Source organism: Heloderma suspectum, chromosome 3, assembly GCF_057233095.1.
Source record: "Heloderma suspectum isolate Gila_16-S chromosome 3, 16-S_ref, whole genome shotgun sequence".
In the NCBI taxonomy this organism is placed as follows: domain Eukaryota; kingdom Metazoa; phylum Chordata; class Lepidosauria; order Squamata; family Helodermatidae; genus Heloderma; species Heloderma suspectum.
This window is the reverse complement of record NC_139460.1, coordinates 241,734,126-241,752,962: the sequence shown is the minus strand read 5'-3', so window position 1 is coordinate 241,752,962 and position 18,837 is coordinate 241,734,126. Positions and strand designations below refer to the sequence as shown.

At 39.6% G+C, this 18,837-nt stretch overlaps 1 protein-coding gene across 4 annotated transcripts in view; it reads right to left on the bottom strand.

The window, feature by feature from the left end:
* Window positions 1–488: 488 nt before the first annotated feature.
* FGFR2 (fibroblast growth factor receptor 2) overlaps window positions 489–18,837 on the bottom strand; it is a 212,059-nt gene continuing 193,710 nt past the window's right edge. For all 4 annotated transcript variants that reach the window (XM_084846048.1, XM_084846046.1, XM_084846045.1 and 1 more), the window contains 5 exons: window positions 11,240–11,362; window positions 9,790–9,860; window positions 7,268–7,405; window positions 5,527–5,632; window positions 489–2,335 (listed from right to left, as the gene is read on the bottom strand). In XM_084846048.1, the coding sequence (XP_084702174.1) occupies window positions 2,171–2,335; window positions 5,527–5,632; window positions 7,268–7,405; window positions 9,790–9,860; window positions 11,240–11,362 (603 nt within the window). In that variant the 3' untranslated portion in view covers window positions 489–2,170. The remainder of the gene's footprint in view (window positions 2,336–5,526; window positions 5,633–7,267; window positions 7,406–9,789; window positions 9,861–11,239; window positions 11,363–18,837) is intronic.

Sequence of the window (18,837 nt, the reverse complement as noted above, 5' to 3'; positions counted from 1 at the left end):
GAAAGGAGAAAGGGACATCACTTTGGAATCAAACAAGTGAAACACAATTCCAGGGGTGGATTCCTTAGCAGAAGGTTTTAGGTTCACTGCTTTAGGGATCTGGATAGAATCTGAAGAGAGTATGGCATAAAATTCAGAAAACAGAAGAATCTCATATATGCATTTTACGCATTTGGGTCAGACGAGAACTAATACAGTGGCCCGGAAACAGAGAGATCCCACATGCTGCAATGAGCTGCCTGTCCTACTTCATCACTTTGCAGATGAGTGGTGCTGTCTGCTTTGACAGCACCAATCACTTGTTTCAAGGCTGGAGAACCTCGAATTACGTGGAAAGAGCATTTGATGCTAAATGTAAACTACCACCATGCATTATACAGACACTAGATGACACAAACGAATGAGGAGTTCACTCAGTTTCTTATTCTAATACGCAGAAAACCTGAAACCATTCTTTAAGACACAAATGATTAAAAAAAATAAGATGCGTGACATTTATTTTGTTATGTTAACATTAATATCTGTAGAAAGATTTTTATTGTCAGTACAAAAATTAACAGATTTTAATACTTTTTATTCCCCCTCCCCCTTTTTTAAATATGTAAAGTCAAAATGAATATTGCATTCATATTGCATGGCTACACCAGTGTGAAAGGTGCTCTGAATGTGAAAACATAATGCTTTTAATTCTGAAAGACAAGTTATAGAAATGCAGTCATATTTTTGGCCAGATCCCAGTACTTACGCCTGGCAGAGTGGAATGGTTTGGAAAACTGTAATGGAGCAAGAATAAAATAAGCCCTCAGAAAGATGGTGGGATTCCAAAAAGAATTTCTATAATTGCCACTATGACAACCTCAGCTCTCTCATAAACGGAGTACATGAAGATCCACAAAAGCTAGCATTAGATTAAAATATCTGGAAAGCCTTATTGGAAATTCAGTAAACACAGTTGCTAGTTTGATGCACATACATACAGAAAAATGGAAATGGGGATTTTGGACATTTAAAAATTGTAGCACAGTTTAGGCAAATTAGAATATTTTCTTCTTTCACGAGCCAATGGAACCCTTTGTATAGGGCTCATCCCACTGAGCAAATCCATCTAAATGATAAGGGATTGCCCAAGAATAATGCTTTGGTTAAGGCTATATTACTCCATTGCCCTTGAGGAGTTGTAATGTATGACAACCAAAACAGCTATCAAACTGGAAATACAGAGAGCAAAATACTTTCTTGTAGATGGACACATTTTTTTATTTATGAGAGTTTTGGTTTTAGTTAGAGCGATAACCTCTCACTGAACTTTAAAAACCCAAATTAATCTAAACCTTAATTCCCAAAATTAGTTATATACCGTAAATATTTCTCTCTTAAAAAAAAAAATCTGACAACTAGTAAAGTTTGAGCAATATATCTACTAGTTCTCTGTGCTGCCTGCATAGAAATGCCATTTAAATTACAACATAACACAACCCTATAAAAGATTAATTGTTTTGTACATTACCAATTAATTAATAAATTAACGAGATACAATTTTCCCTGAAAGCAAAGAATTTTTCACCTTTGGATGGTGATTTTTTTTTAAAGCAAAGTCTTATGTATGAACAGCAATTACAAGTAGGTGTTTCTTTTTTAAAAGGATACTAATTTCCTTGGTGAAGTGGGACATCCATTTTAAAATCAATACAAAAAATAATTCATTGTAAATATATAATATATATTTATACATATTTGATTATATTTACATACATCCAGCACCTATATACTGTATTCGTGCTCTGTAAGTGTGTGTCAACATATATTTTCTCCAAATATTACAAAATAAACAAGGAAGGCTGACCCAGTGTTTGCCTCAAGTCCAACTGGCCCATTGGATTTTGAAAGGGTGCTGCGGTTTCCGGGTCAAAGAACTGACCTGACAATTTGTGTCCATATGTGGCCCATAAAATTCTTCTTCTTCTGAATATTGTTTGGTGTTCCAAAGCACAACGTCCCCCCCCCCGCATATAATTAGAACACAATTTTGCCCATTTTTGTTTTCTTTTGGTCCCTACATTTCGTATGTACAAACAAAAACCTCGTGTGTCTGAAGAAAGGCTCTCTTTTTCACATGGTAAGTAGACATTCTTGTTTCCTTATTCCTTTGTGGAATAATAGAGGTCTCTTTTCATGTTTTAACACTGCCATTTATGTGTTGGTACTTAGGAAGGCAAGGTTCATAAGGCATTGGATCAGGCGAAAAAACAGAGTCATCCCCTGAAGAACAGGAACTCCTTGTGTCTTGATAGCTAGGTGAATACTGTTCCAGTGGTCCACTGAGATCTAGATATTCCTGCAAGACAAGGCAAATAACCACACATACAAGTAAATCTCACATTACCTTCAGACTGAACTGTGGCATGTGCTGCATATATGTTTTATGGACGTGCACAAACTAACAGGTTGAGGCCACTCCGCATTAAGAAAGATAAATCACTTTCACAACTGCCTGTTTCTTACAGTATTGGACTGGAGAAAGTTTCAAATCCCCACTGTTGTATGAAGCTTGCTGGTATTACCTTGGGCTTAGTCGCTCTCTTTCAACTTAGACCAGGTTTGGGATCAGATTATTTGAAGGACTACCTGCACTTTTGTGGAATGGCCTCAGCCTCAAAATCAGCTATAGAGGCCCTGCTCATGTGCCTGCTGTTGACATCTGTTAGGTTGGCAGGTATGAGAGACAGGGCCTTTTCAGCAGTGGATCTATCCCTATGGAACTCCCTCCCATAGGATCTGAGATTAGCTCCCTCACTGGTGAGTTCTGAAAAGGCCTTAAAGACCTAATTATTCTTATCTGCTTTCCATTAAAATGTTGGTCTGAAATGTTTTTCAACTGCTGCTGTTCTTATGGTCCTATCTAGATGTTATACTGGATGGTTTTATGTTATGTGCTGAACTATTTTTTATTGTTGTTTTTAATTCTGAACTGCTCTGTGAGGGCCTTCAGCTTTAAAAGGCAGGATATAAATACAGACAGACAGACAGACAGACAGATAGATAACCCATCTCACAGGGTTGGTGTAGGGATAACACTGGAGGGAGGAAGAACCTTGTGCACCACCCCAATCTCTTTGGAGGAAGGGCAGGATAAAAATATAGTAATAACTACTCATAAAACCAGAAATCTTTGGAGGAGTGTGAAAAAGAAAACGAAACAGCCAAAACAACAACAACAACAACAACAGGACTTCTGAGGCAGATGTGTCAGTTTCAACAACATCAACTTTAACCACACTAGATGAAACGTATACCCTAGCCACATCAAAAGCAAACATTTTGCTTACGATGATAAAAATGAAACTTCACCCTACATGGAACTATTTTTGTCCAACACATGGAAGTGATTTTCAGAGGGAAAGATCCTTCCATTTGGTCAAGCTGACTATTTTCTATTTTATCATAACATTTTAATGGGCACAAGCAACTTTTTGAACTGAGCATCTCAAATATTACCTAACAAAATAAGTAATTGTAGGACAGCATACTGCATGTTTTTTGCTCACTGCAGCCACCTGCACGAATATTCATGGGACACGATCAACTTAGTTAGTTCTTTTATGCAAGCCTCACTGAAATCATTGGGAGCCAACCAAAAGCATGACAGTGCTCTTGGAGAGCTCCCATTCATTTCAATGGGTCTTGCACAAGAGAATGTCCTGATGGCTTGCACCCACTGCATTTTAATAGAGCTTGCGGGCGTGGGGGGAGAAAAAGAGCTATAGTGTACACTAAATCCAAAGCCAGGGCTAAAGAAGTTCTAGAAACAATAGTTTTGGCAGGAGAATAAAGTTATTTCCCCCCTTGAAACGTTCCTTCTCTTTCAACTTCTGCACAGCAGCTGTATTCATTTAAATGCAACTCTTCATTTGCTAAACCACAACTTATGATTCTAAGATGAGAAAAATCAATTAAATAAAGCTGGTTTTTAACAAATTTCCTGACTATTTTAGTAAACAAAAAATAAGCATTGTGAATGTTTTCCTATGAAGACAGTGATGATGAATCCAATGCAAAATACACAGGCATACAATATGCAGCAAAAATAGCTCATGCACTTTTGATCTAGCATTAGTTCCATATCTTATAAGTATTCTTTCATGTCTGGTCTCTGTGATCTCTGTGTCTATCCAGAGACAATGTGAATCTATCTGTGCGCACAGGCTAAAAATTGTGGCTCCTCCACCATCAGTGGCAGATCTCCCATTGACTTCAAAAGTAGTCATCATTTCCTTCATATAAATTAACATGACAGCTTTTAGGAACAAGTTGGAGGAGGCTATTTCTGGCACAAGTGGAAGGAGGAAACTATTAGAACACCCAAAGCAAGATCATATCCATGTGATTCAAGCAGATTCACGAATTCATTCAAGGGCCATTACCATGACTAGTGTTATATGATAACCCTTCTTTGATTGTCTGCTATAATATGCAACTATAGGTTGATTGGCAGATTTTGGGAAGTCAATACCATGGGTGCACATAGACCATCTTCTCCCTTTTCCCATCACATTATCCCTTGTTAGGAATAATATAAAGGAAAGACAATCCATGAAAACTAGTAGAAGTATGTCCTGTTTCTGATGTAAACACCAGCCAAAGGCCACTTGGGAAGAAACCACATTTCAAATTAAATGCAGGTCTAGGAAAACTTATAACTTGTGGCCACAACAGATCTCTAAATAACTTTTCCCAACCTAACATAGTATTTAACTAATCTTAGTGTTATATCTAGACTCCTATGTATGTACATATATAGAAGTCAGAAGCAGAAAAATGACCAGAAAAAGAACCTAGGATGGAGAGAGGCAGATTTGATTCTCAGTTGCTGGGATCACCAGGAAAGAAGTTTAGCCCCCACAACACACAAAAGTGTCACTGAGTGCACTCCTTTAGTTTATCTGCATAAGTGAATGGTTGCTGTTCATATGCATGGGCACATGGTTGCAATGTGCCCTAAACTTGCCCTCAACCCTTTGCACTGGGTGACTTGACCCTTACAGGCAGGGATCCTGTAATGGGATATTTAAACATATCTCATCAGGCCCTTGAAAAAGGTTCTAATTCTTTAAGGCCGATCTGGTCTTTGGTTTCTCATCTGTCCATTATGGCTGAGAATAAAACTGAATAAATAAACAAATAAAAATGAACAAGTAAATAAATAAACAAACCCCATAAGCCTTTCAATTCCTTATCCTCCATCCACCAAGCACACATCTTGGTCAATGACCTTCACACTTCTTGTAGGTTGTTTTGGTATTTATAAGAAATACCAAAAAGAATTACATGCACACAAATGTTAATACGTTCCTCCTTTTGTTGTGTAAATCCAAAAGTTCCAGGAGGAACATAGGACAACTATACTTTCAGTAATATGCATGTTCCCAATGGAGCTATTCTATATCTATATAAGGATACCCACATTGTTTCTTAACACCATTAATTATATTTATCACATGAGTTATTTAGCCAAATAACTTTACTCACCTCATTAGTTGTGAGAGTGAGGATCCGATCTAAGTCTTCCACAAGCTGCTTAAAAGTAGGTCTCTGGGAAGGCACTGCATGCCAACAATCTCTCATCATCATGTAGCTGTGGAAACCAGCATTTCACCGTGTTAATTAACTCTATGATTGTGTTATGCAAGTTTCATAATCACAGTGCCTCTCTGGTGTTCAGCTAAAAGTCAGGGTGTATTCAAATTCACACTTTGGAGTACAGTGTTCTTTATTTAAAAAACATATCTGCAGACTAGGAAATGAATTATGGTAGTTCTTATGTCCCACCTGCATATGTATTCAATCATCATCCTTACAATATAATTATAGTGCCTACAGAACAGGGGTGGGGAACCTGTGGTCCTTCAGATATTGTTGTATTAGAACTCCCATCATTCCTGACCATTGGCTTTGCTAGCTGGGGGTGATGGGAACCAACAACATCTGCATGGCCACAGGTACTCCACTTCTGTAACAGAAAGTTCTTATTTGCCTGAAATGAATGTTCTGTACTGTTATCTAAAAGTTTGGCACATTTGGCAAAGATGAATCTTGTCGAGCATGATAAGTGTTACAACTCCTCCACACCATATGACCTGGGCAACTGTGTGGACAATTTGTGAGTTTTAATTTTAACCACAGTGCTGGACCTTTCACATTAGCACTAGATTTTTTTAAAGGTTAAAAAGCAATGAGGCTACCCTATCCCTTATATTTGTGTCCCCCTGCCACACATCCCTTGCTGGCTCTGGGGTCATTCAGTGCTGGACTAGTCATTCAGCCCACATGTCAGTGCTCCTCCGCCCCCCCTCCCGCCAAAATGCATGAACCACAGCATCTTTATCTCTACTCTTTCAATGGGGATGAAATATCACATTAGTGACATTAAGCTAGTACTAATGCAGCACTAACAGTAAAATATCATATTTTAATTGTCTTGAAAGTCCTGCAAATTGTACTATAGTTACAGGTATGTGCAGAACTCATGAGCCCCACTGCGGGTTACATGATGATTCTGTGAACCATACATATGTTGTGCTTACAGGGAGTGAAAGTAAAGAAAATTTGGGGATTATGAGGCAGCCACAGGAGATATGTAAATGCTTTTTAAAACAAAAACCTAAGATTTTCAGGCCCTGGATAATTCTTTTGACAAAATATACTCTTGCATGATTCTAGGCAAGTAATGAATAAAGGCCTGCTGTTAATGGGTATTTGACTAGAAGAGGATGAAAAGGATCACTAGGGTGAAGGATTCCAACTTAGGAAAGCACAAACATGTACTTAACTGAAACATGTTGCTTAAATGTCATGATGTACATCCTTCATGAATCAGTACTAAGGTTGCACAAGATGTATATCGAAGACTCTGAGGATATCTACTCCATGCATCGGTCAATGTCTTAAATGCAACTAAAACTAAATATCCATTTATTGAGGCTTGTTTTTGGCAGGTACATATGTCTCTACATAATTCAAACTGTCCTAAATCAGACACTTTCCACTGAAATTTCTGAAGCTCTCCTTGTATGCAATATTATAGGCATTCATTGGAACAAAACAAAAAATGTGTGTGAGGGAGGGAGGGAGGGAGGGAGGGAGAGAGAGAGAGAGAGAGAGAGAGAAAGCAAGCAGTCTCCCATAATTAAAAAAGCAAACCAAATGTATTGCTACTATTTATATTAGTGCACCCTGTTCAGCCTATGGCCCAGTAAGGAAGAGTTCTTACAGTTCGTTGGTGCAATTGGCAGGTTTGTCCATCCTGTGCCCTTCTTTAAGCAGCTTGAAAAGCTCTTCAACTGGAATTCCAGGGTACGGTGAACCTCCTAAAGTGAAGATCTCCCACATTAGCACACCGAATGACCATCTAAAGAATTAAAAAAGGGAATAAAAATGTGACTGAGCCAGATTTACCAAGGACAGCATAGAAAAGTCTACCTTTAATAACACAAACTACTTGAGCAGTACATTTCTATGTCTGAAAGGACATGCTCTATTGTCCTTAGCTTTTCCCGCTATTTATGTCTACAGCTGCATGTGTGAAGTGATAGGCAGGGGAGGCTGGTGGCTCACGTTGTGGTAGGGTGGAGATTTCATTCTGGGTTTTAGTTACAGCCAGCCAGAAGTCTAAAGGAGCTATCGATGGTGCTGGACCCATTTTGGGGATAGACTTCAGCACCTTGGATAGCTCCTTTAGACTTCTGGCTGGTTGTAACTGAAACACAGAATGGAATCTTCACCCCACCAAAATTGGATCCACTGGCCTCCCCTGGTGATAGATACCACCCTGCCTAGGCATTTCTTGCAAGTCCTATGGCAAGGGTGTTGAACCTCAGGCTCAGGGCCCAAATCCAGCCCTCCGGGCCTCCTCAGATGGACCCAGACCCTTTCCCCCAACCACCAATTTTTGGGTGGTTTCTTGGCTTTTATGCAGTTCCTCCCCCCCCAGTTCTAAAGGGTTGAGATGCCCCTCCTGAAGCTTAGTTAGGCTGGCATTTTGGCCCCACCCCTTTTGCGCTGGGCCCCACCCACCACTGGAATGCAGCCCCTGAGAGCTTCTCCAAAATTGATTTTGGCCCTCAGGCCAAACGAGGTTGGTTTATTTATTTATTTATTTATTTATTTATTGCATTTATACCCCGCCTTTCTCCCTCTCGCAAGGAACTCAAGGCGGCTTACATTATCCTCCTCCTCACCGTTGTATCCTCACAACAACAACCCTGTGAGGTAGGTTGGGCTGAGAGTCTGTGACTGGCCCAAAGTCACCCAGTGAGCTTCCATGGCCAAGTGGGGACTAGAACCCGGATCTCCCGGCTCCCAGTCCGTCACTCTCACCACTACACTACACTTACACTGGTTTAACATTCCTGTCCCATTGGAGCCAATAATCTGCTTCTGGCTCATGAAGAAAAAGTCCCACAAGTAGACACAAGGTCCACTGTTAAAATGGAGCGGATCTGGCCCTGTAACCTGTCTGGATGAGAGACTTCCTAGGAACCATATATAAACTACTCTGAGCTCCTTGGAGACAGAGTGGGTGTAAGAACAGTAATAAATACATGATACAGCTGGAATCAGGAATGCAAATATGAGTCGGGGCTGGCATAATTTGACCTAGATATAAGCAAGCTGTTCTAAGGTTACAATCCTAATTGTATTTGCTTGCAAGTAAATCTTTCTAGTTCACTTAGCTATCCATAAAGGCAGGACAGGGCAAGGTACAGGAATCTGGATGAGATGTTGGCTGTGTAACTCCATCTCAGAGGCTGTAGAAGGTGGTGTGCTACAACTATTCAGGTCTGTTTGACCAGAAGTGGCTCAGGACTTTGATCATAAAGATGGCAAATATGTATTTGATCATAAAGATGGCAAAAAATTTGCATGGGGTGCTGAAAGGGGATGAGCAGGAAGCCTGATTGGGGTATAACTCCTATGGAACAGACAATTATGAAATTTTGTCCTTCTCCAAAGGTACTCACAATTTTGTTAAAAATCCTTAATGTAAATAATTAAGCTATATAATTTCCAACAAACACCCTTTTAGGCCACACAGCTCAAGATGCAGAAACTCCAGTATTTGGGAGTTCACAAGATGCTCCCAAAGTCTAACCATTTAAAACAATGCTTTGGAGCTGCACATCTGTTAAAAAAAAAAGGTTCAAGGGAAGAAAACTTCCGCATTTATGAGAGGAAGCCAGTGTTTTCTACCTTTCATGTGCTTTGAAGCCAGCCAGATTAGTAACAGAGCACTGGTTTGCAGTCTTCCAGAAAATCCTCACTTTCTAAGGCCACCTCCCACTCTTTCTTTCTGTTACTGGGAATGAAATGGCAACCACGAGTTTCAGAAAGGCAAGGAGGGGAAAAATAAGATAAAAATCTACCACAGTGAGATCAACAATACTGCTGAAAGAATGTCCATAGGGCAGGAATGAAGTTGAAAATATCCATTGTTTTCTTTGGTTGTGAAGTCTAATATGGTAAGAGAAAAACATCTCTCCTTTTTTTGTTTAAAAGGTGAAAAAAAAAACTGCAAAAGAACTTTTCCCCAGCTTTTTAACCAGTCAGAATAAAGATGTCCGACTTGCACAAAATTAATTTCCCTTGGTCGATCAAAGGTTGAGAGAAAAGGTTATATGAGACATATTTTAATCATCTGAATGTATTTCTACAGCATGTAATTCAGTTTCACGGGAGGAAGCTGTAAATTATTTTTTCAAAGATAAAGGAAGTTTCTAAGATAAAGTTACTTACACATCACTTTGATGTGTATAAACTCTGTCAAATAGAGCTTCTGGTGCCATCCACTTCACAGGCAACCGACCCTGGGCAGAAAATAGAAAATCAAAAACTAGGTTAACAAAAAGGTTTGCCATGATTCACTAGTAAATGTCAACAATTAATTTGGCATAGATTAATTCAAACTGCAGTACCAAAAGTATGATGTTAAAGGAAATTAACCATTAGTTCTGTGTGATATGAGAAAATATAGCATCAACAAGTCTTTTGGCTCATTAATACAGTTGTGATTCTCATCAATGTCTATGGAATCAGAACTTAAAACCATAGTATTCAGGACTGAAGGGATCAAAAAGTCAATCCCAATCCACTTCCCTCAAGGCCCCCTTCTCCAAACATCTGCTCTCCACAGAACCCATATAATCCAGAAAGCATTTTACTTTGGTATACTCAAATGTACTTGGGGTAAGATAACTGAAAAGTTGGAAGTGGCCCTCAATGACCACAGAAAAGGAGGATGCTTTTGCAATAGCACCCCACCCCACAGCCAGTCATTCAACAAATCCATGTCAGCCCCAGATGACCACAGACCAGGGCTGCTTAGCTTCAGGGCTGCTGAAGCGAAGCAGGTCTGGGCCTGGTCAGTGCATGGATGGGAGACCACACCTAGGAACTCAAAACTACAGCACCTTGAGTTCCATCATGGGAGAAGCTGGGATATAAATTCACTAAATAAACATAAATAAATAATGTTTTTCATGCAACAAGAGGTAATACACTCAAAAATATTATGCTTCTGAATGACCATGCAAGGACTTCCAAAATGATACGCTAGTTATCTAGTGTCCCATATATAAACCCTCCTCTATTTTCGCACTGTCAGGACCACTAAGGCCTTCTGAATATAGCATCAATCACAGATAAGTTTTTGACTGTATAAGCAGTTGTCTGTAGTAAGAGCATACTATAACAGCATAATATAAATCGGGAACTCTTGTTCTTTAACCAGTGGGTTGCCGAGAAAGCTTCTACTGACTCCAAACTGAAATGTGGGTAATAGAAGACTTTTATAAAACTAAAACCAAATGTTAGCAATTACATAATGGATGCATTCCACAAAATCATTCACTGATTACAAAAAGGCAAATTTATATTTATATTCAGTACCTAGCTAACAGTCAAAGAATGTGCTACAAAGTTTCATGGAGACCATAAAAAGCCACGGCTAAACCTTATCCTTTAGAAAGCATCATGTAACACGTACTCTCCCAAGCTGTGTAAGCAGATAACCTTCCTTTCCCAGTAAAAAGAGGTTAGGAATCCTTACACACTTGCCTATTATTTTCATTTCTTTGATTAAAAGTTAGGCTGCTGTACAAGAAGTCCATTAGGAATACATTTGCTATACTTAAATGCACCACTGAAAAAGATACTGGATCAAGTGATAAGATCGCCATCCACTTACATTAGTAGTCTTTTTATAATAATCTATATTGTTGATGTCTCTGGCCAACCCAAAGTCAGCTATTTTCATGACGTTATTTTCAGTTACCAAAACATTCCTCGCTGCTAAATCTCGATGGATGCACTGAAAAACAAAAAAAGAACATCTGAATTTACAGGAGTGAATACACACAGCCCACCTGTAACCTGAGTCTTCTTTAGTTGAATCTCTTAGCCCAGGAGTGGGCAGGCTTATGGGATCTATTTTATTGTTTACTAGAACACTGAGATCCACCAAGTAGAGCTGTCAGATTAGCCTATATGCAGTCTAGTCTTGTCAATTTCATTGTATGTTTCATACTGTAGTTTGTTCCCTTTCACAGCTTAAATATACAAGGGCATTGACAAGGCAGGGCTATATATAATTGACAGCCGTTAAGTGCACAACTGTGAAAGACCAACAAAAAGGAACATATTGTTCAAATTATGAATGTATTTGTGCACATTCCTGGGGCTGATACGCGCGCACGTGCACACACACACATACACACACACGTGCGCGCACACACACATATATATAATGGCCCCATTTGTGCAGGAATGAAAATGGGGTTGCAATTGGAGTGGAGGGGGAGGGGACAGGCAGAGACGATAGGTTCTGCTGCACAAAACCCTGGGATACCGGGTGGAGGACCAAGGAGGAAGGAGGGGGAAAACAACCCACAGTAAGCCCGATTATCTGTTGGGTGCACCATGTATTCTTCCGAAAATAACATACACTATGTAGCTTATTCATAGGTTGGGATGTCATACTGTGCAAACCCATCCTATATTTTGTAATCATCCCCAAATTAAAAGTTTTAGGATATTGATTTTAGAAGAAATCAAAAACATGACTGGATCAGACTTACCACTGGATCAGGTTATGGCTTTATTTTGTCATGACAACAAAATACTTCTTATAGTGGACACTGAAATGATTGTGCATCTGCTAACAGCTGCTCATATGGCTAGCTCCTATAACTGGGGAAAATCTAACCCTCCCTTAATTGATGAGTGGATCAGCAGAATTTGGGATATGGCGTATATGACCAAATTAACAAATATTGGGCTGTATCCAAGTTGACACAAGTTGCATTAACATAAATTATGTTGTGGCAGTGTAATTGACCTCTTGTGCAACACCAATAGCACTACCTGGCATGATGGGCATTCTGGTAAAGCTGGGGAAGTGAGGTAGCAAGAAAATAGGCTTATAGAAGAAAGGACCAGTTTTGTCTCATTTTGGAATAATAAGAGTTCAAAATGCTTTAAATCCATACAGATTATTGGGTTCCATCTAAACATTGTAGAGCTGACTTAATTTTAAAGTAATTGTAGGGGAAATTCAGGAACAAGTTGTTTATATGTGGATTATCTATGAACTATTAAGTCTCTATTTCTTTGGTTTTGATTATTGTAATTTTACCATTGTAACAATTGGTTTAATATTTTGATGTTATTAAAGATACTGTTACTGACTGTATAAATACTGAAACCTACATCATCATCATCATAGTAGTAGTTGTAGTGGTGGTACTAATTTCTAAGCAACCACAGGAAACTTTAGTTATCTGAAAGCTGTACCTGCCCTTATTTCTTTTTCTTTATCACACAGGGTATTATATCCTAGGGGACTCAGAGGACTAGTTTTTCTTTGGAGTGGGAAGTCCCCCTTCTTTGTGCTTGAAATGAACAGGGATGTTTGCCAAAGTGAGGTGTGGGGCAGACTGTTTCTTAGTAATTACACAAAATGAATAAAGAATCAAGACGCATGTGATGTTCTGTCTTAATTTTTCCACAAATTTAGGTCTAGTCTGGGTCTGCAGTAAGACTAAGTCCTCGAAGGATGTTTAGCTTGCAGTACCCAACCTACAGTGTTGCGGATGCCCTCTATAAATTAAAACCAACTTTTGATTGACTATTTTAAAATATCCTACATTTCACAGTCCCCACCCCACAGTCAGCTGGTTGTATGCACTCACACTCATGTGCAGGACTTAGCTTCCAGCGTACATCAGCAAATGCTAGATCAAGTCACATTTCAGTAATGCCCCAAAGCTAATGCTGCACTGGGAAGCAGATGCATACACCCAACTGCCAGAGGTGGGGAGCCATCATGCATAGGCTCCCACACACTGGTTATATGAATTAGTCCTCAGTCACTGAACAACACATAAATACATTTTCTTGTGTCGATAAGGAGGTAATCAGTTGGCAGTCAACTAAGAAACATGCAAGTACAAAAATATTTAAAAAGAGAGCATAAAATGTATCTACTCTAATCCCTAGACTTGAAGCAGGTCTTTCTATACTGAAACCATATCTGCAGAAGACAATTCAGTCATTTTAAGGCCTTATAGGAAAGCATTTATATCCCTAAAAGTACCCAAGTAACATGTGCCAAACGCTCTAAAAAACAGTTCCCCTAAGAACCAATCTAAATTTTCCTGTCACTTAAAACCTGTTGATTTTATCTCATGCCACTGAAACATAGCCCTACTGCATGCAGTGATACCAAATAATTATTTTCCACCTTCTTTATGAGACCGTTTAAAAAATCTAAAGATTACAATCAAATCATCCCCCCAGTGACTACTAGACAAATCTCTTGGAAAATGAATTTTAGACTCACAAGTCAATTTTATACAATACGAGGCCTTCGTTCAAGTGAATCAAATGTTCAGAACTGCTCATTAAATTGTACCAAAGATTGCTACTGGAATAGGTTTTCAAATACTGTAAGCCCCATTAGTATGTGCTTTGATCTGACAAGGTTTCAAACTAACAGACCAATTCAGTGTGGCTACTTTTCGTAGAAGCCTGTAAAAATAAAACAACTGTACTATCAACAACAACAATTTAAAAAACATAACCCTACTTTTAAAAGATGGAAATGTATCATATTTCTATCTCATGGTGATATCTAGCATGCTTCCTTACTGCTATTTTGGAACAAAACTACTTAATTCTGAAATATCGAAATTTGATGGAGTTATTTTCTTGCTTTTTGAAGAACTGTAAAGTGAAATGTCAAAGTGGTCTCCTACCCTTAACCCTTTTCCCCCATCACGTCAGCACCTTTTTGAAAATGTGCAATTTACCTTTCTAGACTCAGAAAGGAAGTCCTGCCTGCTGTTGGAAACCATAGCTTACTTAAGCACTTCTGTCAGTAGTAACAAAAGGCAGCAGGAGGAACATGTGAAACATTCTGCTGGGCTTTTGTCCAATATATCCTACTTTTGCAGGACAACAGTGAATACTTTTACTGATGCATCCACTTCTACATGGGTAAGATCCCATGTGGATAGGATTAAATGTCTAGTAGGTGAATGTATATGTACAGTGGAAGAGAAATTGCTTGTCACATTTGTCTCAGTATAGCAAGGCCATCTATCCCCTCCACAAAGCCCTATGAGAAGAGACTGAAAGAACTGGGCAAGTTTAGCCTTGAGAAGAGAACGCTGGAGGGAGATATGATAGCGCTCTTCAAGAACTTGAAAGCTTGTCACAGAGAGGAAGGTCAGCATCTCTTCTTGATCATCCAAGAATGCAGGACACGGAATAATGGGCTCAAGTTACAGGAAGCCAGATTCCAGTTGAACACCATGAAAAACTTCCTGACTGTTACAGCAATATGACAATTGAACCAATTACCTAGGGAGGTGGTGGGCTCTCCCACACTGGAGACATTCAAGCTGAAGCTGGACAGCCGCTTGTCAGGGATGCTTTGACTTGGATTCCTGCACTAAGCAGGAGGTTGGACTCGATGGTCTTGTAGGCCCCTTCCAACCCTACTATTCTATGATTCTATGAGATTATAAGCACAACCAAAGCTAACAGCACATAATGTGTTGAACAATGAAGCACAGAGCTAGTAGAAAGGAATGGTGAGGTGCAAAATCAGGAAGTCCCCCATTCAAATCTTACCCCTGCCATGAACTCACTAGGTAGCCTTAGGCAAGCCATTCTTTTTCAGCCTCAGCTCACCATCTTCAGTAAGTGGATAATAACACCCACCTACCTCACAGAGTTATTATAAAGATTACTAAGACAATGTATGTGAAGTCTTAGTAAGTCTTCAACATTAAAAAGTGCTACACAAATACTGCTGCTGTTGCTACTACTATGGACTACTAGTAGTAGCAGCAGTATTAAGCCAACTGCTGTGTACATGGACCTCTGGATCTGAGCCAGCAAAAATCAAACAAATGCAAGAGATGCAATGCATGATGCGGTTAAGGGTGCCCCACTTCCATTGTGTCTCTTGCATTTCCTGGGCTGCATATACACATGTACCACTTCATGCATATGATGAAAGAAGTATGAGCCTAGCAAAGTTACATAGGACTCTGTGACCATCTGATTTACTCAGAACTGAAATTAATTTGAAAAGGCAAAAGTGAGGGCAAATGCAAACATCACCTTTTTTAAGACACAAGAAAATCTAATTCTGTAAAACTCAGTCATTTCTCTCTAGTAAGGAAAACTGTCAGAGACTTCAAAATAGGGACACTTTTCAAAGACTGAATTCGAATCGAGTTTCACTTCAGCCCTCTCTCTAGCCAGTCTTCAAACAACAGGTAATATTATTTCTCATTCAGATTCCTTCACATCACTAGTTAATTTTTAATCACATGAGGGAAATAATTATATTCTATCAAACGTATTCCAGTCATTCATTGATGTTTCTTGCGCTCTATAGTGTAGTGGGGTAATTATAGCCCAGAGATAGTCTTACTCCGTCTTTCAATTACACCTCCAAATCATTGTGAATGAGATGGTCCTGTATAATCCAGGGATAAGAAATACTGGAACTGCCATGCTTCTACATATAAGGTGCTAGGATTTGGAAGAGAGGCATCACCACGGCTGGAAGAAACATATCCTCAACATGTTTATGCTTCCAAGAATATTCTAGATGCTGTACAGCACACAGAGGTGACTGACCGTCCTTGTAGAGAGGGCTTGTAGATTTACATTACATGGGGAAGACAGGTTTGATGAGAGAAAAGTTAGAGACCAATAATAAAGGCTGAGTTCTGGGGGAGAATCAGAAGCAGTGGAAGAGAATATAAAACTAACTCAGTAGAGTGTTTTGTTAAGGACAAACATCTTGGGTTCAAGGAGGAGAAGGAAGGCTTAAAAGGGATGGAATAAACTTTTTCCAGTCATCTCTTGAAAGAGAGGAAAGGGCCAATTGAAAGCCATGCTCATATATGTAATTAGTCATTTTTAGGGATTTCTAGAAGCATTTCAAAGCAGCCTACTTCTGACAGCTAGTTTAAACACTAGGGCTTCTATGTGGACACCACCAAAGAGTGCTTACTACAGTCGTTGTCCATATGGTATGCATTAACACAGAGGCTCTTGCCCTATGTGCCATCCCATGCATGCACAGTGTCTGCACCCCAATGATGTATATGAGATATCTTGGTTGCACTGGTTTGCAGGTGCTGCAGGTTACATGTCTGCACAGACACAGTGGACTTTTTAAAAAGACCTTTAAAAATATTAATATCTACCACCTGGAATATCGATACAGGCAAGCATTTTTCAGTGATCACCATGAGAGGGTCATAATGTTTAAATCAGCCTTCTCCTGTAGTCAAGTGAAAGGGGCGTCAGCACTGCTGGTACAAAAGGAAGGGGGGGGATCTCTTTTCTGGCATCTACCTTTTTTTCCTTTTGGCCAGGCTGCAGAGTGATAGCTCATTTAACACAAAGATTATACATTATATACATTATTACAAGCTTAAATTGCCTGCTAGAATCTGTAATATTGGCATTTTTCATGGTATTTTATTCAGTGCCACATTTCTTCTGCAAAAAAACAGCTAGGCAAGCTGAACTTATGGTATTTCTGTTTCTGGATGGTGGAAACACCCTGAGAATATGAATGCTCTTATTATTTCTGCCCAATAAATGGCTCCCTGAGGGCTAAAAAAAGGCTAATGAAATACAAATACTGAATTATTTAAAGAATCAGAATGCACAGCCCTATTGCTATGATCCCTTTTTGCTTTGTCTCTGCCTTGTGTAATACACTGCATCTGTCAACTCTTCCAACTTGCTGGTTCAGTTTTTTCTGGGGCAGGCACTCACTCAAGGAAGCAGTTACTCCTTCTGTAAAGACCTTAGCAACACACTTTTATAACTGTGCTGCTGGAGGTGGCATGCAGGCCAACAAAACTATATAATCCAGAGATTTACCATGTTTTCTCAAAGTGGATTCCTTCTTGCCCTCCTTACTAACAAACTAACAGCTAACTAATGTTTATTACCAACCAAACAGTATCATTGGAAATTGTCATTAACCTGGAACATGGCAGAGAACTAGCAAAATGGCTGTCTAATCCACTGTAGTCTTATTCAGGTGTTAAACAAGAAAGGCCCTGCTCATTTGCCCACCTGTGCAAGGAGTTAGGTGGGCAACCACATGAGAGAGGGCCTTTTCTGCAGTGGCCCCACACCTTTAATATAAGTTGCCATCGGGGGTCCACCAAGTCCCATCATTGCACCTTTTTAAGAAGGCCCTGAAAACATACTATTTTACTTTGGCCTTCCCCGATAAGTTTGTTGCTGCTGCTGTTTTTATTGTTGTTTTTGGTGTTGTTTTTATTGCTTTTTAAGACTGTATCAGTTTTTCTTAAGTGTTTAATTATTGTACGCTACTTTGGGAGGGCTTTTGCCCTGAAAGGCAGCAGAGAAATATTTCAAATAAATAAATAATAAGCATGAACAGGGTACATAAACTCATGATAGAGGCATGCACATGAGACCCATCTCCTCAGTCCCACTGGGTGATTTCCCCACTCCTCAGTCCCCAACCTTGCCGTGCTGAGTGGCAACATGGTGTGCAGAGTTCCACTCATGATCAAGTGATCATGAGTAGACCTCCTTTTCAGGCCTTGCCATTCGACATGGCAGGGATGGGGCCTGAGGGGGTGGGATTGGAATGCATTGGGACATAGGGGGCAGGGCCAGCATGCATGGCCCCATGCCCCTATCATAGGTTTATGTATCCTATTCAAGCTTAACAGGACTTACAACTACACTAATAGCTGCTGCTTCTTTATTTAATGAATGGCCTCTTAATCATTATTTCCATTACATTACTTTTGCATAAGTAGCAACGGAGCCATAGAGAATATGGCTGCATATAACCGATGCTGTGAATTGAACAAAACGGTAGCAGATAAATTCATTCTGGAGCCACTAATATGCAGAGATGGAGTAACAAAAAAGGCCTGGTGATCTGCTCAGAAGAAGGTTCAAATTCTCTCTGACTGCTCCAAATTATCGGATGACATCCAGGAAATGCAGGCCTCTGTTTCGCGCCCCCTCCTCCCATTTAGTAGAATTTTCACCTGAACGAGCATCAAATAAATAAGGACTTATATTTTCCCCCAGATCTAATATTAATAAATTGATGTGATGACACTTTGTGTGAAAACAGTTTCTCTCAATTGAGCACATGATGCAGGCAATAGAGAGAGTTGTGCACCTAATTTATACAGTCCTAGTTGCCCCTACATCCATTACCTGACAAGGAATGCCAGGCAATTGTCATGACTCCCA